At 38.8% G+C, this 26,794-nt stretch overlaps 1 protein-coding gene across 7 annotated transcripts in view; it reads left to right on the forward strand.

Annotated features, from left to right (window-relative positions):
- Window positions 1-13,633, forward strand: part of DSC2 (desmocollin 2) — a 32,407-nt gene extending 18,774 nt beyond the window's left edge. For 2 of the 7 annotated variants that reach the window (XM_004273723.3, XM_033435250.2), the window contains 7 exons: window positions 668-918; window positions 1,047-1,189; window positions 5,880-6,107; window positions 8,433-8,666; window positions 9,045-9,169; window positions 10,415-10,702; window positions 11,390-13,633. In XM_004273723.3, the coding sequence (XP_004273771.1) occupies window positions 668-918; window positions 1,047-1,189; window positions 5,880-6,107; window positions 8,433-8,666; window positions 9,045-9,169; window positions 10,415-10,702; window positions 11,390-11,587 (1,467 nt within the window). In that variant the 3' untranslated portion in view covers window positions 11,588-13,633. Of the gene's footprint in view, window positions 1-667; window positions 919-1,046; window positions 1,190-5,879; window positions 6,108-8,432; window positions 8,667-9,044; window positions 9,170-10,414; window positions 10,703-11,259; window positions 11,306-11,389 lie in introns of those variants that run through there. The other 5 variants (XM_033435251.2, XM_033435253.2, XM_033435252.2 and 2 more) reach the window with 5 other exon arrangements.
- The last annotated feature ends 13,161 nt before the right edge of the window (window positions 13,634-26,794 follow it).

Below are 26,794 nucleotides of genomic sequence, written 5' to 3' on the forward strand. Positions count from 1 at the left end.
TGCAGTTTGTGGGTTAATTTCTGTTTCAAAACAGCAAAGGGATTGTCCCTTAAATCTTATCTCTTTCTTTAGATATCAGGCAAAATAAAATGAAAACCTTCCATTAAACTTGGTACTACCCATGTTTTAGAGAGTAACTGGGATAAAAGAGATTAAAAAGGAAAGTGTAAAGCCCATAAGCTTTCTATTTTCTTGTCTCTCTTATCTTGAATACATTTCATAAAATTTGACCCACGTTTTCTACCCCAAACCAGGTACGAATAATTGTACTCATCTCAGAAGGGTAGGAAAAGTGGTTCCAAAATTAATGGACTAGTAAATTACTGTTGATTAGGGTACGGAGTCCCTAAAGTAATATTTCAAATAGTATTTTATTAAATACTATCTGAAATCGCCATCGGGACCTATAATATTACTTTTGTTAAATTTGCAGTTGAGGAATTTTTTTTTTTTTTTTTTTTTTTTTTTGCTGGCTCCACCCAAATGCTCAATCAGTTGAAGGATTTCCCTCCTTCCACCACCATCATATTTGTGGGTATATGTTTAATATTTTCATGACTGTTCCCGACACAGCACTTACATATTTCCACAGCTAACTAGTTACACACTAGTTCACATTGCCAAGTACTATTTCTCGATCTGATTTCCAACACGCTTGCTTTTGTAGCCACTGAATTACGAAGAAAAACAAGAGATGACCCTACAAATCAGTGTAGTTAATGAAGCTCCAATTTTTGCTAGTTCGAGATCAACCGGGAGCATGGCGACAGTCACTGTTCGTGTAAAAAATCAGGATGAAGGCCCTGAGTGTCGCCCTGCAGTGCAAATTGTTCGTATTAAAGAAAATGTACCAGTGAGCACAAAGGACATTGGATATAAAGCACATGACCCGGAAACAAATAGTAGCAGTGGCATAAGGTACTTGTAATTCTATTTTAGTTGATTTCAAATTTACCATGTTTTTAAAATGTATAACTTATTGTGATACCAGTATTGTAATTTGGCTTACGATCCATTTTGCTATTTTAATTCATCATTACTTACAGGTATGAGAAATTAAGTGATCCAGAAGGATGGGTCAGTGTTGATGAAAACTCAGGATCAATCACAATTTTAAGAAGCCTGGATAGAGAGGCAAAGACCATCAGAAATGGTATATATAATATCACAATCCTTGCCTCAGACGAAGGTAAGAACTTTGTGTTTAAGCCAGCTGTATACACCCCCAACTCCAGACATCCTCAGTTTTTAAACAACATACATTTTTAAGTCAGCTGCATACATTCTCAAAATTTATTTCACCCCAGATGACAAATAGAGTAATTGAGAGGTTTGCTATAATTTATTAACTCATGTCTGCTTTCTAATAGTACCCTCAGTTTTGTATGTAATTACGGTATAAAATAATTTAGTCATAGAAAATACTTGAGACTATAATTTATTAAAATTAAATAATCATTAAAAATTGAGAAAATTGCTTTAGAAAAATTAGCTTCAATTTACTTAGTCATATCTCTTAAAATAGTCACTTTGACAGGAAAATTTATTACAGAGAGAACATACTTACTGCCTCATAGGTCAGTACTCAAAAAGTTATATCTTTCTACAGGAAACTGACAATATACTTGGGGGTTAGTATTCTGATATTATAAAATTAGAAGAATTCTGTGAATCCACAAAATCACATAAAATGGAAAATCATTTTCTATGAGCCCTGTAAAATTGGAATGTGAGCACAATGATTAGGAATGAGATCCTTTTACTGCATAAAATATAATTTTACCGTAATATACATTTGAACTTTTTGCCTCTGTAAAGTAAAAATGTTAACTACAGTAAACATAAATTATTATACTATAGCTTGCAAAATTAGAATTTAGAAGTGATTTTGGAAGATGTTTTAGATATTTCAACTTTTTCTAAATTAAAGAGAAATGGCTCATATCCATTGATTGAATTGGTAAAGTTGTAATCATTGTTAATTTAACTTCAACCAATTAAAGACTGCCCTTTAAGGCCTCAACTTCCTTTGTCCCTTTGTCAAAACATGCTTTTTGGTCAAAGCAAGTGAAAAGAAGAGAAATAATATGAAAATCAAATCTATTATTTTTACATTTTTAATTGCACTTGGCAAATCGTTTTTATCAATGAGATAAAAATTACTGTCTGGAATGAGAGATTTTGGATGTAATTTTATTCTACATTTTCCTCTGTTGAACAAATGTTTTTATGGCATTTAGAAGAGAGGCACGGTTAATCATCATTGTGGTCGAGAATAAATGTGTAACAGGGCCTTTTCCATTAATTTCTTTTGAAGCTGGTGGGGGATAAATAACTCCACATCTTTTTATTTTCTGAACTGAGATCATACTAAAGTATGTTTTTTATTTGTTTTTGTCTTTTACCTTTTTTAAAATCTATCCTGGCTCATTCCCTTTGAGCCCTCCCAGCTGCTGCTTCCATACAAGAAATGTTCTCTCCTGTGAGCGCTGACCTCTGAGCCTGTGCTCACTCCCTCTCCTACTTTCCTACAGCGCTTGTTTCCTCTTTTTAAAACTCTCCCTCAAGGATTCTATGTCTCAACTTTTCCACACATTTCTCTCTTATCTACATGCATTCTAGTTTTACTTCCTTCTCCTCTTCTAAACAGAGCTCGCTCTTAAGCTTTAAGTTCAATTTCTCTTCTCTTCTCAATCTAACCTCAGTTGGCAGTTTCGCCCAGGTGTTTCCTCTGTATAGCTGAGTTTTAGGTTTCTACTTTTGTTGTAAGATTCTAACTTTGGGGAGGAGTAGTGTGCTTTCAAACTTTTAAAAAACATTTATCAGAAGAGTGCCATGCACATAAATCATGGACCCATAGGTAACTCACCTTCCAAGACTTCATTTTAGGAATTGATATTTACCCGTATAGAATTATATTAATATTAGAAGGTGAGCATTGCATGCATACGTTCCAGTGAATAAAAGAATATTATTTATTAACAGATGAAAAGCAGAGCTGTGAAACATTGAGTTAGATGTCTAAAATCTTTGGTTGAAATATTGTCCACTACTCATCACAATGTGCAAAAACAATGGAGTTTATTGAACAGCTCTAAATATTTCATGGAAGGGAAATTCAAGCATTTAGCACCGTGGTAGCACAGCAAACACTGTAGAGGTCAATTTTTTTTTTAATTAATTAATTTATTTTTGGCTGCATTGGGTCTCCGTTGCTGCGCGCGGGCTTTCTCTAGTTGTGGTGGGTGGGGGCTACACTTTGTTGTAGTGCGCGGGCTTCTCATTGCAGTGGCTTGTCTTTGTTGCAGAGAGCGGGCTCTAGGCGCCCGGGCTCTAGGGCACAGGCTCAGTAGTTGTGGTGCACAGGCTTAGTTGCTGCGCAGCATGTGGAATCTTCCCAGACCAGGGATCGAACCCGTGTTCCCTGCGTTGGCAGGTGGATTCTTAACCACTGTGCCACCAGGGAAGTCCCGAGGTCAGTTTTTAAAGACTTTATAATTAACCAGATTTAATCAGTAAGACATGTGTTTTCAACACCGTGTGTGGCCTCAAATGGAAAGAAATGGTCAAGACATCTTGCAATCCAATTGTCAGAGCAAGAAAATACCACATGGCATAAGAACGAGAGAATTTGAGAGACGAGATTATTCTGTCCTAATAGAAAAGTTTGTCAGATGGATAAAATACATGTATACATGTCTCCCTGCTTCCTTTGTGTCTCTGTCTTTTCTTTAAAAGTTGTCCAGGGCTTCCCTGGTGGTACAGTGGTTGAGAGTCCGCCTGCCGATGCAGGGGACACGGGTTCGTGCCCCGGTCTGGGAAGATCCCACATGCCGCGGAGCGGTTAGGCCCGTGAGCCATGGCCGCTGAGCCTGCGCGTCCGGAGCCTGTGCTCCGCAACGGGAGAGGCCACAACAGTGAGAGGCCCGCGTACCGCAAAAAATAAATAAATAAAAGTTATCCAAAGTGAGAGATAGTTGCATTGTTTCTTGTATCTCATTTCTTCTCTCCTAGTTCCCTTTTCTTCCTGCTCAACTATATCCTTTACTAGTTCCTTCAATGGTGCATTGTGGGTGATAAACCCTGTCAGTTTTATTGTTCTGAAAAATATTTTAATATTGTTCTCATGCTTGATTTGATCATTTGACTTGGTTTAGAATTTTGAGTTAACCCCTTCTTTCCCTCAGTACCCTGCAAGTGGTACTCCATCATCTTTTGGCATTACTTGTTGCTCATGCATATTCTACTGTCTGTTTAATTATTGTCTCTTTATAGGTGATGCATCCAGATAACTTTTATAGTTCCCTAGGTTGTGTTCTATATATAGTTTTAATTCAGTCTTATGCTGAGAATTTATTTTTGTTTACCCAGCACTACAGTCAGAATATATTTTAGAAGATCCATTTTTTTTAATTCTGGGATATTCTCAGCAAGTATTTCTTTGAGTATTACTTCCCTACCATTCTATTTATCCTTTTTTTCTAGAGTCCCTGTTAGATGAATGTTATTTCTACTGGAATTTCAGTGTCATTTTCATGCTTATTTAAACAGTTAACCTTCTTTATGCTTTTGAAGATAGTAAATATACGTGTTTCGAAGATATCTTGCATAGAGTGAATTAATCTTCTGATTGTTGATTTTGTTGGTTTTCCTTTAAGCATTAATCTTGCTCATTCAGGAATTTTAATTTGCAAGCTTACATTAAATGGGAGGTATTGGTTTGCCTCTGCTTTTGACTCTTTTCTTTCTTCCACTTTACCTCATAGTGGTCTTGTAGTTGCCTCCACCATGTTCTTTTCTGTGGCCCACATTTCAGAACCCCTTCTTAACTTGGTGGGCTATGGCTCCTGGCCCATGATGACCCTGGGAATATCACAGGTTCTTTTGCTGGGTCGAGGCTGTGACTGCACGCCAGTGCCTGGTCTTCCCGCTTTCCTACGTGGGCAGCTTCGTATAAGGCATAGCCCCAGATCGCGGGTGGCACAGGTTTTTTTCATCCTCTTCTCCACCCCTGATGTTCAAGGCCTTCTTATTAAACGGAAAGAATAAACGATTTAGAGACACAAGTCCTGGATTTATGTTCAACTCCAGACTTCACAACCGTGTTAACTAATTTGTGGCCGGGACCCATGACCACTTCATTTTTGAATCTCCAGATTTTCCACTGCAGTGCCCTGTACAAAGTAGCTATTCAGTAAGTTTTTATTGAATATGTAGATAGATGAATTCCTTAGGCTACACCTGAAAGTGATTATTCTGGTTTGAAAGTGTTTTTCCACTTCTGGAGTCTTTCATGCTTTGAACAATTCCGTGTACTAGTTTTGTTCTAATCTCCCAAATACATGCCTTCTGTCTTTCACTTTTCCTGCCCCCAAATCTTAAGTGTTTTCTAAATGCGTATTAAACTCCAAGCTCCCTACGTTGGCTTTCAAGGACCCTTGGTTCTTCTTTCCAGCGTTAGCTCCCACCAGTGTGCCTTCCCCTTCATTATGTCCAGAACATAGGTGTGAGTATGTGCTTTCCCACCTCCTTAAATCTCTCTGTGCTTTTAAATATACCAGAAATATCCTTGTTGGTCCCCTCTTCCTTCCTCTTTTTAAAAATCTGTCAAAGCTCACCTCCATAGAAGTTCCCATGTCTATTGCAGCTCTTTAGTGAATGAATGACAAATCTAAACAGCAGTTATTTTCTGTACAACCCATTTGAAATTGATAATGTCTTTCTCTTAACTTACCTTAAGGACATAGCCTGGGACTGTGCTTGTCACTCTCATTTATATGGTACAAGTGCCTAATAAGTAATAAATTTTTTGCAATGTGTAATGTCCCAGTGAAAGCTCAAAACATTAAAAAATTGTATTTTCATATCCAATTTTCTAGGTAAGAGAACATGTACTGGGACACTAGGGATTATACTTGAAGACGTGAATGATAACGGCCCATTCATACCTGAAAGGACAGTGATAATCTGTAAAACTGTCATGTCGTCGGCGGAGATTGTGGCCGTGGATCCCGATGAACCCACACACGGCCCACCCTTTGACTTCAGTTTGGAAGGTGTTTCTGATTCAGAAGTACTTAGAATGTGGAGACTGACAAAAATGAACGGTATGTGTTTTTAAACATTACTTTGTCCTTCTCAGCATCAGGATATCTAAAATATTTTTTTTCTTGTTGGAGTAGAAGAATAATTCACTGAATGGTAACCGCCAACAAAAGAACATGAGTTTCTCAGTGTTGATGTGGTGGGAAGTGCCGGTCTCTGATCAGTCCTGTGCCGGGATTCCCTTTGGTGTTGGGTGAATTCTCATTCGTACTCCACCCCCCCACCCCAGACTAGGTCTGACGTAACCACTTCCTGACTTGTGTACCTCCCACCTACACAGAGTCTTCCTATGACAGTGGTCTCCTAAGTCATAAGGGAATCCCCATCCCTTGCAGGTATGCTACCCAGGAAGCAGACTCTGAGACAGTCTTTCCAGGCTGAATGTTTATCAAGGAGTTTCCTTGGCATTAATATGTGTGAAAGGAAGGGAAGCAGGATTTAGCAAAAAGAGAAATCAAGCTGTAGCTCAGGCCAAAGGACAGCCTCGGCTGACTCACGGGGAGTCTGAACTAAATGGCCCTTCAGAGTGGCCCTTCATTCTGTTCTGTGCTTTACATTGCTTCATCAGTGGGTTGGGCTGCCCGCAGGGATGTGACCTTTGGCAGGAAGGCACAGTCACTCATGGTGCTGATAGCCTCCCAAGCAGCTGGGACAATACATCCCTGATTACAGGGGATCTGGGTATGCATCACAGTGTCCACCGTAGCATCCCTTCTTTCTGCACTGCATTGACTTCTGACCATTTCTTGTCTACTGTTTTCTATGTGGGATTCTTCCCCCACTTGGTACCAGTCTGTACTTCTGTACTTCTGACTGTACCCATGTTAGAATCTATGGTGACAAGAATGGCAAAGACAAAGGGAACCTCCCTTTGTCCCACCATGGCCTCATTCTCTACGTCAGCTTTTAACTTTCCAGCACATTCTGCGTCTCCTGACTGCACTACAGTACCTGTGCATCATGATGTCATGTCACTCCAACTTTCACGACTCAAGATCCACTGTAAGCTGAGTGGATGCCCTTGAAAGGTTTTCATTCCCATGCTTTCGATGAGTATTCCTTGACTTCCTATTATGACAAGTTGCTCTGTGAACTGACAACATTTTCAGTGTCTGTAACAGCATTCTAACGTGTGCGTGCTTGAGAGCTAACCTTATATTTAGATGTCCTTTCTACTTATTTGGTGTCATAGTATTTCTTTTTACATAATGTTAAAGGAGGTGGTAATTTTAAAAAATATTCCTACTTAGTACAATGAAACGTTGTCAGGATTATGTTGGTCAAAACTTTGTTAGTTTAAAGTTTTACTGGGCTGTGAAAGAGCCCAAAAGCCTGGGCAATGCCAAGTTAAGAAGAACGTATCCTAAAGAGGCTTTAGGTCTCGCCATGCTATTTATTCTTCTTGGGCATCAATTTACTCATGTGTAAAATGGGATTCTTGGGGGAAGTAAACAAGATAGTCAATGCAATAGACCATGGCATGTTTTGAATCATAAATTGTGGTTTTGTTAGTCTTATGATTTCTTACACATACATAGACTCACTGGGTTAACCATGCTTTCTCTTAAAATTGACTTGATTCAGTGACTTTTTTTTTTTTACCCAAATATCCAAGTTTATATTTAGAGCTTCAAATTATGAAATAATGAAAATGTCACACTGAGCCAGTTAAGTGGGGAGGATTATTCTTCGGCATGGGCATGTGTCATCTACATGTAGAGTAGTATATTTTTGGCGTTCCCAAGGCTAGGATTTTGACCTGGATATTTTCTACTATTGACCTAAGATAACATACATCGAAACCAAAAAAAATACAGTTGGTCCCAGTGTCTTGTAGGACCATGAGAAGATGTTCCAGCAGCATGACTCATGCCTTGAAAATATGTTCAAGGTGTGGCACAATGTATAGAAAACAAAGTAAGGGGAAACATCCAGAATTTTAGTCTATGAAATTCTCTGATGAATCATGCATAAAAGAAAATATACACTGACTGGTATTTTAAAAATTTTTAAATTTTAAAGATGTGATAAAAATCAGTCTCTAAACAAGTCTGTTATTTGTGATAGGAAGGATTTGTTTATCCACAGATAAAATATATTATTACAAAAGCCAAAAGAAAGACCTTTCTAAAAAGAGGCAGTGTAGACAAGCTTTTATATGATTAGAAAGACTTCGTCCATTCACGCTTACAATCGTGTAGCACTTGTGCCATTCCCATCAGGAATATCCAGTTGTAGGGAAATATGAATATTCTGTCACTAGTTACTTATTTATGCTCAGGAGAAATCAATGACATTCTATAATGCTTGGTTTTATTTCCTTTCAGATACAGCAGCACGTCTTTCCTATCTGAATGACCCCCAGTTTGGACGATATACAGTACCTGTCAGAGTTGCAGATAGGCTTGGCCAATCACTTGTCACTCAGTTAGACGTGATGTTATGTGACTGTGTTACCCGAAGTGACTGCAAGATTCGCTCACCTGTGACGACTGCCAAAGGACTGATGCTTGGAAAGTGGGCCATCCTTGCAATATTGTTGGGCATAGCATTGCTATTTTGTAAGTCCTTTCATGAATTCAAATGATAGCTTTTAAAATAACTTTCAGGACACATTCTTAGGATCAGCACTGTTATCTATGGCTGCTCATTTGTATATAGCTACATTTCTATTTAACACACACATATTTAATTTATTTATTGAAAGTGCATTTAGGTATCGTTTTAGTGCTATCCTAATTAGCATAGACATAAAATTCAACACAAATACAGCACTTAGCATTGTGTGTGGCATATCTGGTTAGGGCAGACTTTTCTACTGGATGCTACTTTGACACAAGCAATAATGTTTATGTTTTCTGGAAAGTTGTTTTCATATTTGTCATCATAAATTCATGACATTGTTTTACGATAAACTGAACATCTCTCTCATCCTCCAGGTGTCCTATTTACCTTAGTCTGTGGGGCTACTGGGGCAGCCAAAAAGCCAAAAGTATTTCCCGATGATTTAGCCCAGCAGAACCTCATTGTATCAAACACTGAAGCTCCCGGCGATGACAAAGTGGTAAATTGTTTGTCCTTTCAAAATACATACAGACGATAAATTGGCCTAACCAACAATAATGACCTTTTCTGGGCAAAGTTCTTTTCAAATCTGGTAACTTACAATATATAAAATGTCATCAGTCCCAGGAGACAGATAAAATGACATTGATCCTATGGTGATATATGGCATTTCAATTCGGCCATATAGTGTCACTTAATAGTAAAAATCCTTCGGCATGTCATTATTATTTTCTATTTCAAGGGTGTCATGGCTTCAACTTTAGACCCAGTCTTTTTTATATGTTGAAGCTGCTGGTTGTGTGTAAAAATGTTTCATTTAGTTATTCACAGATCATCAGCATATGGTTTTAATTTTTTTTCTGGCAATAGCGATAAAATGACTGCAGGCTTTGATCATCGTGGGAAGAACTTTAATGGAGGCTTTCAGGCTCTAATAGGTTAGAAAGGAGCCTGAAGTCAAATATATGAAGCAGTAATGCTAACAGGTGATTACACTGCTTCCGCTTTGTTTTCCAGCCTAATATGTGGTTGAGGAACAAGTAAATTCCCTACAAAAAGCATAATTGGTGATTAGAGCAGGAAGGATTTAGAAAACAAAAGGATGTTGACATCTAGGAAGGTATTTGAAAAAATAAAACTTAGAGTTTCCTACAGAAACGTAACATGGAAAATTAGTGGCCAGAGCTTTGGTGTTCTTATTTTCTCTGCTGATTTATTTGTATTTAATAAGATCACACGGATTTAGTATTGCTGCTAAGATTTTTACAGCAACTTTTATTTCTACTGATTTTGTTTCAGTTGAAGGGAACTCAGTTAGACACTAAATAAAAATACTGATTATTATTTCTGTTTCTGTTCTAGTCAGGTGAAGGGAATCAAGGGTCAATCCATGTGAGACAATAGTGTACAATCCTGATCTTGAGATGTGAGATGCTGGAAGGATTTCACAAATGAAGTTGTACAGTAGTCTAAGATGTTTTTGAAGGAGTATACATCAAGCTTTCTGACTTGTCTCAAGGCTCAGACCACTTGGCATCTATAGTTTGCTTCTTGTATTGGACGCTACGTGAAGTACTGGGGTTACGGTAGTTAGGTACTTGGGATTGCCAGGACAGATGGAGTTCCTGCCCTCAGAATGCTTACCTTATAGCATGAAAAGTCACAGCATTATCTGCATGATTTGCTCTTTTTCTCATTTTTTGTTCTCCTCCGTATTTCCCCAATGCCAACTGTTTTGTTTCAGTATTCCACCAACGGCTTCACAACCCATACTGCGGGAGGCTTCACTCAGGGAATTTGTAGCACCCCGGGATCCGGAGTGAAAAACGGAGGGCAGGAGACCATTGAAATGGTGAAAGGAGGGCAGACCATTGAGTCCTGCCAGGAGGCCGGGCATCATCACACCCTGGGATCGTGTAAGGGAGGTGGACAGCACACCCTGGATTCCTGCAGAGGAGGACAAGTAGAGGCAGACAACTGCAGATACGCGTACTCCGATTGGTACACCTACACTCAGCCCCGCCTTGGTGAAGTGGGTTTCCCTAAGTGACCTACAAATCTATTTTGCTTCCTTTGCAACTTTCTAAATGATTACAGTTTAGTGGCCTGATCTTTATTTTCAATTAGTGATTAACCTACCAATAAGAAATTTGATTTTCCTTAATTTTGATTTAGTTATGATCAGATGTTAAGTGGATATTGACTTTTCCTCATATTTTGTTTGCTTTTTAATTGCTTCTGAAATCATATGATATTCAAATTCTTTTTCTCATGACTTTGTGTTGCCATTTCTCTGATGCCATTGTCATCAGACAAGTCATGTCTTAAAGGCCAAAAGTGGGGTCCAAGGCAATTCCAGCCTGCACAGCCACTATGCCTATCTGGAAAGCTCTGAGCCCACATTCATTCAGGTTCAGTGTAAGGGATGCATTTCACATTAGCCATAATCTTGAAAGAGAAAGCAGTGATTACTTAAAACGAACACTTGTATACTTGCTGCCACATGTGTGACTTTTAGAAACATGCTATGTAGTGAATTGATGGTATGATTGATGATATAGACCAATCATGGGTGTTTTTTATATGTAGGAATCCATTAGAGGACACACTCTGATTAAAAATTAAACAATGAAAGGTAAATCAAAGCAATTATTTTTATGCTAGTAAGTTTCGGTGTTTAAAATAGTAATAAAATATGCTGTGTTTTTCCTCTTGGCAGAAGGTCCAGCAGTGTAATCAGGATAACAGTCATACGCATGCACAAGACTACGTCCGGACGTATAACTATGAAGGAAAAGGATCGGCGGCTGGTTCTGTGGGTTGTTGCAGTGAACGACAAGAAGAAGATGGGCTTGAATTTTTGGATCATTTGGAACCCAAATTTAGGACACTAGCAGAAGCGTGCATGAAGAGATGAGTGTGTTCTATTTAGTCTACAAAAGCCAGTGGCTTTAATTGTCTCTTTTAAATTATTATTACAAGCCAGGATTTTTTTAAAAATAGAAGATGCTGTTTTGGGGGGCTTTTCCCCTTTATTTTGTTGAGATCTCTTTAGCCAAATGTGCTTTTACAGAGGGATGCTGTGAACAACTACACAAATTTCCTGATTTCTCCGTAGTTTTTAAATACTTGTCTTCCACCTAAGGACACCTGCAGATAGACAAGTTGAGAAAGTCTGCGTTACTGTTTACATTTGGGTATAGTGACAGCAGCCAATTTATAGTGCAATAGTATGTAATTAACTCAAGTCTATGTCATAGACTACTTGGAGTATAACCGAATGGAAAGTTGAAGAGGTCTTGCTCTAACATTATCTTCAGTTACCTAAATTAATTGTTTGTGTGGTGCTTGAAGACTGTTGTTCTCCTAAACATTCTAAAGTGTATACACTGCATTCTTGCTATTGTTTTAGTCTTGTAACATGACCTTGCCTCATAAAGCAAAGGGAGATTCCCAACTAAGCGTTGACTGTTACTATAATTCCACTTTGGTGGACTTCAGTTTTTGTGTTGTATTCTCTGTGAAATCCGGCACTGAATCTACATTTCCTCTGTTACCCACCTTCTCCGCAAAATTTAAATTAAAAAAATGCTGAAGAATGTATTTTTTACTCCTGCAAGGTTTTGGTCTTTGGTCCCCGCCACTCCCCGCCACCCCTTCTGTCTGCCTCTCACCCTCTCTCTTCCCTCTTTCCCCCTCTCCCTCTCTTTTTCCCTCTATCTCTCTCTTTCTCTTCTTTTTTGTTCTTAAAATTCCGATTTGGGTTGGAGAAGCTAAATATGTTTAAAAGCCGCCTCTTTTTTCCTCGCTTATAAAGTGACTTATTCTGTGTTTCTGTTTTACGTAAGCACCTGTATTCTTGGCTTTTCTTAAAATCAATGTAATGTCGATTTTTTTGTTTCAACTATTTTGGTGATTGCTTCATTATCTCCTCAACAAAGACCCTTTACTTTTGCCATTCAACTGTAGAAGTATGTCATGCTTTTATTTGATGCAACATTCTATGTTAACAAAAGGAATAGTGTAATTAAAATTGGTTTAGTATAAGATAGTATATTTACAGTTCATTATTGCAAGGATACAGTTTATAAATGCAAAATAGTGATGTTTTTTGAAATAAGCTTTGCAATACAGGGATTGTGAAATCTCTAGGAATAACTTTTATAGCTTTTTAGATGAGGTGGCTAGTTATAGCTATGTGTTTGTAAAGTTTTTTTTTTTAAATATTTTGAGATTACAGTTTTTTAACAAATGTCGAACTGGTTCAAACTATTTAAATTTTGAAATAATAAGACAAAATTAAACTTAATAGCCAACCAAATTCCAGGCTACATTTCACAGCTGATTTCAGTCAATGAATTTTCTATCCGTGCTAACCATATGGACATTTTTAAAGTATTTCTGATATTTAGGATTGTTAATAATATGCCTATTTTGAATTCACAGGATTGGCTTATAACAATTATTTTTAAAAATTAACACTGGGTAATTTATTCAATAATCAGTTTATCTTTTCAATAGTTTCATCACTACTCAGTCAAAAATACTATTTCTCAAAGTTATTTTTAATACATTATGTATAAAATTCTTGTATATTACTAGTTATGATAAAGTAAATCAAGTAATTTTTAAAAATCAGTGTGTTTGTTAATCATGTGTCTGACATGAGCTTATGGGATTGTATTTTTCTTACTTAGAGAAGTGAGTCTCTTTTTTAGAATCCTGTTCTACATTTTTTAGAATTTTAGAGTTTGATTTGGAGAGGAAATTGGTCCATTGTTACATTTATCTAATTTTACTATTCTAAAGACTATGATGCTATGGGATGTTGGTTAAGTTGCACAATTTCGCTGTGTCTGGTTTTCTTCATCTAAAATGGGGAATAATAATAGAACTCCTTTCCTAGGGTTCTATTAGGGTGGCTGTAAGACATTTGAATAAAAAATGGTTTTTAAACATGAAAGTCAGAGTGGTCCACCTAAAAGGCACTCCTAATAAAACCAAATAATTTTAAATAAGTCACATATACAAACCATTTCATATTAACAAAAATCAATTAAGAAAACAGGATAATGAAAAGGTTGGGTTTGGGGGGGGATTATTTTTATTTTTGTTTTTCATTTTTGAATGTTTGTCAATTGAGCATATGTTTCTCCATAATGATCATCTGATGACTGGGTCTTATATTTCCAGTGGTTCAGAACATACATTGCAAAGATTGCTGAAGTATCTGCAAAGGATTGCTTTGTTTGAAATACTGTGAAACTACTCTATTCAAATTGGCTGGAAAGAGGAACATCCGCTTCTTAAAAAGGGCACTAATTCTAAAGCTCTTTGAAAATTACTCGTGCTTAAGATTCCTCCTGTCAAGCCCATCCTTAGCTGCTCTGCTAGCTTGTTCTGCTAAAGAATGGTTTGCCTCCGAGGCAAGCAGTTGCTTGCCTGGGAGTTTAAGACTCTTGGCAGTCACCATGGTAATCTAAATGCAAAAACTCAAAAACTCCAGAGAGACTACCTTGATGCAAACTCCCAGCTCCACCCTTATTAGCTGTGGGTTTTGAGAAGTCACTCAAGCTTTGAGTCTGGTATCCTCACTTGTATGACACCTATTGAGGGGGTTGGAGGAGTCTACTTCATAGTTTTGTTGTCAGTTAAAAGAGTTAATTCATGAAAAGACTTGGTACTGGGTTAGCCCTCAATATATGTGTCAGCTGCTGCTATTATCATAGGAGCAGAGGATGCCATAGCTGGGAAGAATCATAGCTCCTGTATCCACTTCTCTACAGCTGACAACTTGCCATCATGTTCCTGTTCATTTTCCCCAGAAGCTCGATCAGTGTTTTTACCTGTGATGGCCTTTAGGAACTTCATGGCTAATAATAGTTTCCAGGTCTCTGATTCTTGGTAGTCAGGAAGCTACATCATACCCATAGCCCACAGATCAGTGTGTGATCAGTCTTAAGACTTAAATGAAAAGCAGATAAAATTCCTAATAAGCCATAAATTGCCTCAGGAAGCAAAAAGGAGGCAAAACTCTTAGAGATTTCCCCTACAAAATGTTGCTTCAACAGAGGAAGCCAATGGGGATCTGCCGTTAGTTCAGTGCAATCTGCTTTTGCGATCTCTGTATAATCATTTTCTGCTTTATTGGATTCCCTGTTTTAAGACAGGGCTTTATCTTCGTTCCTTTTCTTTCTTTTTTTTTTTTAAGTGCAAAATCTGACTTTGACCACAAACTTTCCCTTTAGTCTCTACCTCCAGCCTTTTCCTGGGCTCAAGATTGAAATCTCGACCCCAGATTTTGCCCTGGTCGACCCCTTAGGCAGTAACGTCCTGAGGACAAAATGCTTTTCCTTCTATGTACCTAGAACCATCCTTTTTTTTACCTCCTTGAATAATGAAGCTGTAAGAGGTTACATGGTATCTGTGTAGAGCTACAGCTCTTATCCAGTTCTTCTTTAAGACCTCTTTTATCCTATTATTTACTTTTAGGTCAAGACCTCTGTTAGGCTAGTACTTTTAACTCATTATGCATAAAGACAAACAGCATGTTGCCCCATCCAATCAGGCCTTCCTGAGTTTCCTGTATAAATAGTGTCCTCCTTCTTATTACTTAGGCTTGAAGCTGAGAAGCCTTAGCTTCTCTTTCTTGTCTGCATAGCACATCCTATTCGTTGCCCCAAACTGCCAAATTTTCTGAGAATTTTAAACACAATTTCATTCATTCATTTTTTTGCATACAGTCATTTAATGCGCTCCCATTTACAGCCATGTAAGGCCTTCCTAATACAGACTGTTTGTGCTCATATGAGAAGGAACAAGCTGAATCAGCTCCTCTTGCACAGGACAAGGCATGGTGTAGTTGTCCCTTACATCCCTACAGGAAACCTGCGCAGAGCTAAGAGGTTAGAGCTGTGGAATTTCTGCTAGTTGCCTGTTTGCTTTTATTTATGTTAGGATACAGGAAGGAGGATGGAGCAAAATGCTGGTTCTTTCACAGTAGACAAATAGTAGGGTGACCTTGCTGAAATATTTGCTTGCACTATTTTTTAGAGTGTGGTTCACCGATCATCTACCTCAGAATCACCCATTGTGTTTGTTAAAATAAAGATCCCTTTGGGACTTCTCTGGTGGTCCAGAGGTTAAGACTCCGTGCTTCCACTGCAGGGGGTGCAGGTTTGATCCCTGGTCAGGGAAATAAGATCCCACAGGCAAAGTGGCCCCCCCCCAAAAAAAAATCCCTTGAATCAGAATCACAGGGATGACAGGTTATTGGGAAGAAGTATGGAAGGCCACACTTTTTAATAAGTTTGCTAGGTCACTTTTACACCCTTTAAATTTTGAGAACCATGAATAGGGATTAGTATCTGGATTTAGGTGATTATTTGGAAGTTTATGATACTGAAGTATTTAAAGTTTGCTTCTTCATATCAGATACATTACACAAAATGCTAGAAATGTACCAAAGAGTTGAAACACATTAGTTTGTAAAATTCCACAATTTCAGTTGATTAACCATTTCAGAATGAACTCTGCTCCGTGATTCCTGCCAACCACATGGAAGGGAAGTGGAGGCATGGTCTTAAGGTAGAATCATGGGATGAAGACAATCAGTAAACACTAAAAAAAATGAGCTAATTTTGCCACATAAATGCTGCTAACCAATAACATGCATGCAAATTATGTTGCATCTCTTCCCAAAACAAATCAGGTTGTCAAATCTCCAGAGACAAATGGGGCAAGGAGGGTCAGCACCAGGTGCAACAGGTGACTCTGTCCATGAAGTGGCAGATACTTGGCAGTGCTATGCTGTCATGTGGAAGCCGTGTCGGGCAGGGTGACAGGCAGTGCTCACTGGGTAACCATGATGGCTAGGACCTTCAGAGGGTTTTATGAAACAGGGAAGGGATGTGGTGGAAGAGTCAAGACTTGCAGCTTAAAGAGTGTTCCCATGGGAAGTGGGCCAATTGGAAATTTTCTAAGAACCAAGGACATGAGGTGAACCTACAGGGAATGAGATGTTCTGAAAGCCATCGTTGAAAGGAGAGGGGCGGGGTCAACCTACAGAATTCTGATGCAAAATTACCAGTAAATCAGGTAAAAGGAATTTATCCTGAAAAGGTAGGATAATGGTGCAAAGATTCCACACACATGCAAAGATGTTTATCTCAGTAGTATGAAATATGTGGATAATTGGAAATAAGCTAAACGTCCCATGATAGGAAAGTAAATGGTTTATAATACATTACTGTGATACAAGTTACCATAAATGAGGATAACGGATGTAGTGACCATGGGCACTGACTTTGTAGTCTGAAAGACATGAATCCAAATTGCAACTTTGTTATCACTAACTGAGGAACCTTGGTAAATCATGGGAGCATCAGATTTGTTACATATAAAATGGGGACAAAATAGGAATAAATGACGTAATACATGTAAAGATCCTATCTTTTTAAAAAATGTGTTTATTTGTTTTTGGTTGCCTCGGGTCTTAGTTGCAGCACGCGGGGTCTTCATTGAGGCATGCGGGATCTTTTCATTGCTGTGTGGACTCTTCGTTGTGGCACGTGGGCTTCTCTCTAGTTGTGGCATGCGGGCTTAGTTGCCCTGTGGCATGTGGGATCTTAGTTCCCGGACCAGGGCTCGAACCCGTGTCCCTTGCGTTGGAAGGCTGATTCTTTACCACTGGACCACGAGGGACGTCCCAAGGATCCTATCTTAGTGCTTGACTCATCAATGAATTAATAAAGATAGCTATTGCTACTATTGTTATGATGATAATGGAATATCATGCAATTATTTTATTTTGAAGGCTATTTAATTAAGAAAAGACAAAATACAGTATTAATGAAAAAGTAGGACAATTCTCTAGTATAATTCCAAATTCATATAAATGTAAGATTCTATGTAATATACTAAAATATTGAGTGGTAATCTGCAGATGAAATATTTCTTTATTGTGTTTTTGTGTTTCCATTTTACAATGAGCATTTATTATAAAATCGGGGGAAAATAATAAATGAAATAACAGGAAAAGTTCATAGGTTTTAGATTTTTGGAGATTTATAGACCTGTGAGAAAAAAACCTTTAAATCTTAGCCTTACAACATCAAGGCTACAAGGAACATGTTACATTCACAGTAAATGACTGAATTAAAGCAAAAACAATATTTTATCATCTCATAAGAATTGAGTGCACTCGTGTTTTTCGTCTAAAAATTTTGCATTAGCACACAAATTTTATGATCAGTAAATTTTCATGCGCTGGCTAGACTAAGAAAAAGTAACCAATTTACTAGACGTACCAAATGAAATATTTCAAACAGTATTTGCATGAGTGCAAGGGTGAACCAAATAAATTGTTCATTTTGTAGCAAGCCTAGCTTTCCCTCTTCCTCCTGCCATAGACACAAAGTTAATCTCTGCACAAAGAAGACCTATGGTGAGGACTTCCCTGCTGGCACAGTGGTTAAGAATCCGCCTGCCAATGTAGGAGACGCCGGTTCGAGCCCTGGTCCACGAAGATTCCACATGCTGTGGAGCATCTAAGCCAGTGTGCCACAACTACTGAGCCTGCGCTCTAGAGTCCACGAGCCACAGCTACTGAAGCCCGCGTGCCTAGAACCCAAGCTTCGCAACAAGAGAAGCCACCACAAGGAGAAGCCCGTGTTCCACAGCAAAGAGTAGACCCCGCTCGCCACAACTAGAGAAAATCCACGCGCAGCAGCGGAGACCCAATGCAGCCAAAAATAAATAAATAAAATAAAATTTAAAAAGATTGCTGAGTCTTCATTACATTTTAAACATTGTAACATTGTGGTCTGGTCTGGAGTCTGTACTTTTTATATATATATAAATTTATTTCTGGCTGCGTTGGGTCTTCGTTGCTGGGAGCGGGCTTTTCTCTGGTTGCAGCCAACGGGGGCTACTCTTTGTTGCAGTGTGTGGGCTTCTCATTGCGGTGGCTTCTCTCCTTGCGGAGCATGGGCTCTAAGCACACAGGTTTCAGTTGTTGTGGCGCGTGGGCTCAGTAGTTGTGTCTCGCGGGTTCCAGAGTGCAGGCTCAGTAGCTGTGGTGCACTGGCTTAGTTGCTCCAGGGCATGTGGGATCTTCCACGACCAGGGACTGAACCCATGTTCCCTGCGTTGGCAGGCAGATTCTTAACCACTAAGCCACCAGGGAAGTCCCTGGAATCTGTACTTTCTTTTTTTAATTGAAAAATAGGAGTCATTTTCTAATTATTTTAATGTCTCCTTTATGCAGAATTTTCATATAAACATCAGTAATTTAAATTCTTCCTTTTCGCATAATGCATATAGAAATCTTAGAGAATAAATATCATTTAAAAACTTCTAATTAATAAAATTATTTCTAAAACTCTTTATATGGTTCATTGATTGTTCACAGTAAAAGAATTTGGATAGTTTCCTAGAACAGGATTTAACTTGCAGACACAGTTTTGTTTCTTATGGTTATAATTGGGTGTTGTTTCTTCCAACAATAATAATAATTTAAAACCTGCCAATACATCTTAGGTTTAAGCAGGAAAGAAAAAAACAACATTATGGGTTTCAACCATTTTTGGTTTTAACAGATTAATTTATCTCCATAAAGATTTTTTAAGAGAGGGTATATGGGTCCAAAATTCTGAATTTTTATCTCAACATTCTAAAAACTCATCTGCATCTTTAGGAAAATCACATAACTCCTTCTTTGGGTGTATGTTTCTTCAATAAACTGAGGAGTTAAACCAGGTTAAATATCTAGTCACTTTGTTATAATTTTCTATGATTCCATGTTAATCAAATATAAGTGAAGTGGTAATTCAGTCTTAGTATATCATTGATTTCCAAACGTCCTCCAAGTCAAAGAGATTGTATTGCAATGGCTGTGGTGTGTGGGGATGTATGTCAAGGACAGGGCAAAGATAGTTGGATTAGTTTGATGTTAGCTCCATGCCAACATGAAGCTGGTAAGCAGCCCTGATAAAATGTCTTTAACAGATAAATGCACACGTCTATCCCAGAACTCTTCTGATGCTTTGATTTATATAGTTTGTCTGGATATGTGCCTGAAACTCAATTACGTAGGGAAGTTCCCTTTTTCTTTTTTTTTTGGCTGCGTTTCTTTAGGAAATCTTCCAATAACATCTTTGGCAATTTTCAGTCTCTTGCAAAACCCTACCACTTTTTCATTGTTTCATTGATCTCATCATTTCCTTCCTTTCTCAACTTCAATTTATTCATTGCTTTAATCTATTCCACTATAACTTTAACTTCTTTTCCTTTCTCTTCTTTTGCTGAGTAATTACTCAGCAAAACCCTATCACTGGATTTGCCAGCTCTTTCATGAATTTTACATGAACCCTGGAACATGGCTCAAGAAAAAACATTTAACCATGTTGTCAGTGCTGACCCACAATTCTGCCCTGTTACCTAAGTTCAGGGTTTTTCAAACAGTGAGATACAGCCAATTGGTTGAAACACAGCCAATTAACTCGAGGGATGGCCACCTGCATTATTAATAAATTAGAAGGCAATGAACAGAAATGGTCAGTGTGTGTTACACATGGGAACAGTAAGTGTTATTCATGAAATTTAAGTTCCAGATTACATGTATGAGCTATGTACCAGTTCACAACATAAAAAATATTTCTTACTATGAATTAGAGTCAACAATTCAAAAGACTGGTCTAGTCAATTTCCTGTTTTACACCTACTCTCTGCTTAAGTCTCTAGACTACCTTCCTTGCTTAACATAACTTTGCAACTGATTTTAATGACAAAATAGAAACAGAACTCTCTCATCTTTCCACCACCAACTCTACCAGACTACCAACAACTATACCATGTACTTTGACCTCCATCCTTTATAATGGATGACTTGCTCTGCTCCTATTTAAGGCAACCTCTCCATTAATACACTGGTTCCCATGACCTTTTCCTTCCTCAAGATCTTTGTTCATGAAATTAACCTCTCCTACATCGTCCATAATCTGCTCTTGCCTGGATCATCTCCAATAATAAACAGAAATGCTTAATAGAAATAATAGTTAACATGGATATAGTAGTTTTCTTGTGCCATATTGTAAAAACTTTGCATATGTTATTTCTTTTTATGCTCATTCAAGTTAAGAACTATTATTATTCCCACTTTATAGATGAGGAAACTGAGACACAGAAATGTTAAATGACTAGCTCAGGGTAGTGGTACTAGGATATGATAGAATCAGTATCTGACTAGGCAATCTGACCCCAGAATCTACACTCTTAGCCACCCTGCAATTTGCTTCTGTCATGTGCATAAAACTTGTTTACCTCAAGTTGTCCTTCAGCGTTTGCCTCATTTTCTCCGTCCCTTTTCATAGAAAAACCTACATAACAGAGACCCAAATGATGCTGTTGCAGAAGGCTTTGAGTCCCATAGGACAACCCTTCAACACCCAATTTTAACATAGCTGAGGCCGACAGCTCCACACACCTGCCAGTGTCCACCTGGAGCACCTGCTTCAGTATCTCTCAGTCTTGTGTGTAGATGGAGCGCAGAAAGTCAGAGGAGTGACTGCTCCTCAGGGCCCACCCTCACCGTAAAGGGAAGAGAAGTCAGTGGACATGTGCTCCAGATTCCTGTTTGTTAAGGTGACCCTCCAACGGTTCCTTGCCTTTTGGTGTCCATGATTTTGAGTAATCTCCTCCTCTGGAATGAGGGCCAGGTCTCATTGACTAGAAGGCAGGGCAGGGCTTCTATTGACTAGAAGCAAGTCTATTGACTAGACTTGCTTCTAGTCAATAGAACATGGCACAGGTAATGGGATGAGACTTCACCCACATAGCGTATGATTATGCTATATAACATCCCATTTTAGTGGACCGGGGAAAGAGCTTCTTCTTGCTGACTTGCAATAAGCAGCCGTATTAAGCAAGCCTATGTGACAAAGAACTGGCATGACCTCTAGAAACTGCTGGTGGCTTGTAGGACTTAATGCTGCCCACCATCCATCCAACAGCCACAAAAAGCAGGCCATTTGTTACACAGCCATAAGGAAATCTGCCGAGAATCAGCATGAGCTTGAAAGTGGATCCTTCCCCACCTGAGCCTCTGGATGAAAATGCACCCCAGCCGACGCCTCGGTTGCAGCCTGGTGAGAATAAAGCAGAGCACCCAGCTAAGCCATGTCCAAATATCTGACACACAAAACCTATGGATAATACATGTGTGTTGTTTTAAGCCTCTAAGTTTGTGGTAGCTTAGAATTGCCTGGTCATGTACTCTCTTTCCAGAATACAACTCTGAAGTGCAGTAGACCTCCTTTCTCAGAGTGCGACAGATGGGACTGAGCCCACAGCATTAATCAAGTCAATAACACAACTTTTAGTGACTTTTATATTTTCCCAATCTCTGATTCTGCCTCCAGGATTATCTCCCAGTAGACTGGCTTCTCTCACATCTGTGTTTCAGGCTTTGTTTTCAGGTGGACCAAAGTGTGACAGGTGCAAGGAAGCGAAGATCTGAGAGTCGCTTTTGTCTCTATTTCCTCATCACCTCACCTAGTCCATGTGCAGCTCTGCAATCGTACCTTCGTCACCACCACTCCAAGGAAACTCACTTTCCTGTCATCACCAATGGCTTAGTCATGTCCAATCCAATGACTTGTTTTTAGCCTTAATCTTACTTGACTTTTCAAAAGCTTATGTCACAGTTAATTACTTCCTTCTTGGTGACAAACTGTCTTCCCTTGGCTTATGGAACACCATGTTCACAGATCATTCCATTCCTCTTTAGTCTCTGGCCACTCCTCCTTAGTCTAGGAGAAGCTGTTTCCTTTTTCCTTCCTGACTCTTGGAGTAACTAAGGGATCTATCTTCACTCATGCCCTAGATTTTCTTTCACTCTCAAAGTTTTAAATAATACATCTTAGCTTGGGTATGTAATAGATATCTCAAACTTTACATGTCCAAATAAAACCCTTCATGTCTTAAGCCAAACCAGTTCCTCTCCCAATTTCCTTCCTTCATTCAGTCATTGTGTTCACACTGCTGCTTAGTACAAAGCCCTTGGTAGGCACCCTTGAATCTTCTCTTTCTCTCACATCCCATCTCCAATCTATCAACCAGTCCTATGAGGTTTAACTTCAAGTTATACCACAAATCCAAACTCCATCACTAGTTGCGTCACTGACTTTCATAGGTCAAACCATCATCACCTTCGGCCTGAACTGCTACATCTGCCAGTGTTGTCCTCTATAATCTCTTTTCTTGCATCAGCCATAAGTGATTAATAAAATATATACATCAGTTCACGCCTTCCTCCCCCACCACCACCCAAAAGCCTTTCTATGCCTTTTTATAAGCAGATGAAATTAAAATAAAACCTAAACTCATTAATGGGGCCCATGAGTTTTTTTAAATCTCTGTTGCTTCTTTTTATTGCTTTATATGCTAGTAGCCTTCACTCCACTCCAACACTTGTTGGCTTCTCTCTGTTCTCTGAACAGACAAGCTTGTTCTTGATTTCCAGGGCTTTTTTTTTTTTTTTTTTTTTTTTTTAATTTGAAGTGGGCCTCTCACTGTTGTGGCCTCTCCCATTGTGGAGCACAGGCTCCGGACGCGCAGGCTCAGCGGCCATGGCTCATGGGCCCAGCCGCTCCGCGGCATGTGGGATCTTCCCGGACCGGGGCACGAACCAGTGTCCGCTGCATCGGCAGGCAGACTCTCAACCACTGCGCCACCAGGGAAGCCCCCCAGGGCTTTTATACTTGGTATTCTCTCAGGCTGGGATGCTTTCCCTCCAGATCATTTGTCTCCTCTATCATTCAGATCTCCAAGTTCACACCTCAGTACATCTTTCCAGATGACCCCTATAAAATACCCATTTCTCAGGATATTTAAACTAGCTTGGGTGTCAGGACTGTTTGGTCTTCCTAAAAGAGGTGTGGCAGAAAACTTGTGGTTTCAGGAAGCGTGCCTTCACCACTGTCAATTATATGTGTCTTGAACCACTGGCATTTTTCACAGAACTAGAACAAAAAATTTCACAATTCGTATGGAAACACAAAAGACCCCGAATAGCCAAAGCAATCTTGAGAACGAAAAACGGAGCTGGAGGAATCAGGCTTCCTGACTTCAGACTATACTACAAAGCTACAGTAATCAAGACAGTATGGTACTGGCACAAAAATAGAAATATAGCTCAATGGAACAGGATAGAAAGCCCAGAGATAAACCCACGCACATATGGTCACCTTATCTTTGATAAAGGAGGCAGGAATGTACAGTGGAGAAAGGACAGCCTCTTCAATAAGTGGTGCTGGGAAAACTGGACAGCTACATGTAGAAGTATGAGATTAGATCACTCTCTAACACCATACACAAAAATAAGCTCAAAATGGATTAAAGACCTAAATGTAAGGCCAGAAACTATCAAACTCTTAGAGGGAAACATAGGCAGGACACTCTATGACATAAATCACAGCAAGGTCCTTTTTGACCCACCTCCTAGAGAAATGGAAATAAAAACAAAAGTAAACAAATGGGACCTAATGAAACTTAAAAGCTTTTGCGCAGCAAAGGAAACCATAAAGAAGACCAAAAGACAACCCTCAGAATGGGAGAAAATATTTGCAAATGAAGCAAGTGACAAAGGATTAATCTCCAAAGTTTATAAGCAGCTCATGCAGCTTAATAACAAAATAACAAACAACCCAATCCAAAAATGGGCAGAAGACCTAAATAGACATTTCTCCAAAGAAGATATACAGAGTGCCAACAAACACATGAAAGAATGCTCAACATCACTAATCATTAGAGAAATGCAAATCAAAACTATAATGAGATATCATCTCACACCAGTCAGAATGGCCATCATCAAAAAATCTAGAAACAATAAATGCTGGAGAGGGTGTGGAGAAAAGGGAACCCTCTTACACTGTTGGTGGGAATGTAAATTGACACAGTCACTGTGGAGAACAGTATGGAGGTTCCTTAAAAAACTACAAATAGAACTACCATATGACCCAGCAATCCCACTACTGGGCATATACCCTGAGAAAACCATAATTCAAAAAGAGTCATGTACCAAAATGTTCATTGCAGCTTTATTTACAATAGCCCAGAGATGGAAACAACCTACGTGTCCATCATCGGATGAATGGATAAAGAAGATGTGGCACATATATACAATGGAATATTACTCAGCCATAAAAAGAAACGAAATTGAGCTATTTGTAATGAGGTGGATAGACCTAGAGTCTGTCATACAGAGTGAAGTAAGTCAGAAAGAGAGAGACAAATACCGTATGCTAACACATATATATGGAATTTAAGAAAAAAAAAATGTCATGAAAAACCTAGGGGTGAAACAGGAATAAAGACACAGACTTACTAGAGAATGGACTTGAGGCTATGGGGAGGGGGAAGGGTAAACGGTGACAAAGCGAGAGAGAGGCATGGACATATATACACTACCAAACGTAAGGTAGATAGCTAGTGGGAAGCAGCCGCATAGCACAGGGAGATCAGCTCGGTGCTTTGTGACCGCCTGGAGGGGTGGGATAGGGAGGGTGGGAGGGAGGGAGACGCAAGTGGGAAGAGATATGGGAACATATGTATATGTATAACTGATTCATTTTGTTGTGAAGCTGAAACTAACATACCATTGTAAAGCAATTATACTCCAATAAAGATGTTAAAAAAAATAAATAAATAAATAAAGTCTACTTTATCTGAAAAAAAAATTATATGTGTCTTGAGAACATTTTTATTGTCCCAGTTGAGAGTGTGGAATGGAAAGATGAAAAAGTAGGTAAAGCATGAGCTAAAGGAAGAGAATTTTAAAAACCAAAATGAAAAACAAGACCCATAACATCTAGGTAGAGATGAACAGAGGTATCTCAAAGGGAAGCATGATTTTGTTTCAAGACTGGCATTAGTCCCTGAGTAATAAGATATTGTGTTTCAGTACTTAGTATGAAGGCAATGGAAACACCAATCTCTATCCTGTGTTTACTGTGTCATGATGCTAAAAGTCTTACATGATAGGTTTGGTTATCTAAGTGGAAAGAACACCAAAACAATACCTGATTTTTGTTTTCCTTTTTGCCAATAGCTGTAGACATCAAAATAAATCGTGAGAATTGTGTCAATTGTAAGCAGAGGGAAGTCTTAATAATATAGACAGTTTATCTGGAAACCATTTAAAAGACCCAGACCCAAGAGTTACAATAAATATTCTTGCACTTGAGATAGGAAAGTGGAACCATTAGAATCTTTCTAGCCATTAATATTTCACCAAGGATAGGAAACATCCAGACCTAAATGGGTGTGTGGAAGAAATACTTCCTTGATATATATTTCTCCTGTAATTTACTGAAATCTAGGGAAAGACTTTGAAAGTAAGAATAACGAATACAGGTAACAACAGTCCAGGTAATAAACGAACTGGAAACCACAGTACATTTCATCATGCCCACCATGAAAGGACTTGATGAAGTACACAAAAGCAGACCTAAGCCTTTCTTGTAAAGTATTGATTAAATAGATTATATAAATGCTACAAAGAGGGCTAAAAAATGGGAAACGGAGATTTACATCTAAATCAAAATGAAACATTTAAAAAAAATTTAAGAATCTGCATCTTAGAAAAACCCAAAGGCCTGAATTCTTTCAACGTCAATTTCATCATTTCCTGGGTTTTGTATCTGTCATATTTCAGAGTGAGTAAAGAACTTCCACATTCCTAGTGGTGCTTGTGCTACTGGTTAAACAACCACATTTTGAGAACTGCTCATCTAGAGCAAGAATCTCATTTCTGATCTGTACAGTAGAATACTCTGGGAAGCTTTTAAATAAAACACTTAAGAGGGCCCCTCCTTCGGAGAATCCGATGTAATTGATCTGAGGGGGGGCCTGAACGTTGGTGTTTATTAAAAGCTCCCCAGGAGATATCAATACGCAGTGAGAGTTACGAACTACTGCTCCTGGTGGTGATATTCCTAAATTTGTAGTCAGTCCTGGACCCACTGCAGCCTTCCCAAACTTTTTTTGTTTTGTTTTGTTGCGGTACGCGGGCCTCTCACTGTGTGGCCTCTCCCGTTGCGGAGCACAGGCTCCGGACGCGCAGGCT

Source organism: Orcinus orca, chromosome 15, assembly GCF_937001465.1.
Source record: "Orcinus orca chromosome 15, mOrcOrc1.1, whole genome shotgun sequence".
Classification (NCBI taxonomy): domain Eukaryota; kingdom Metazoa; phylum Chordata; class Mammalia; order Artiodactyla; family Delphinidae; genus Orcinus; species Orcinus orca.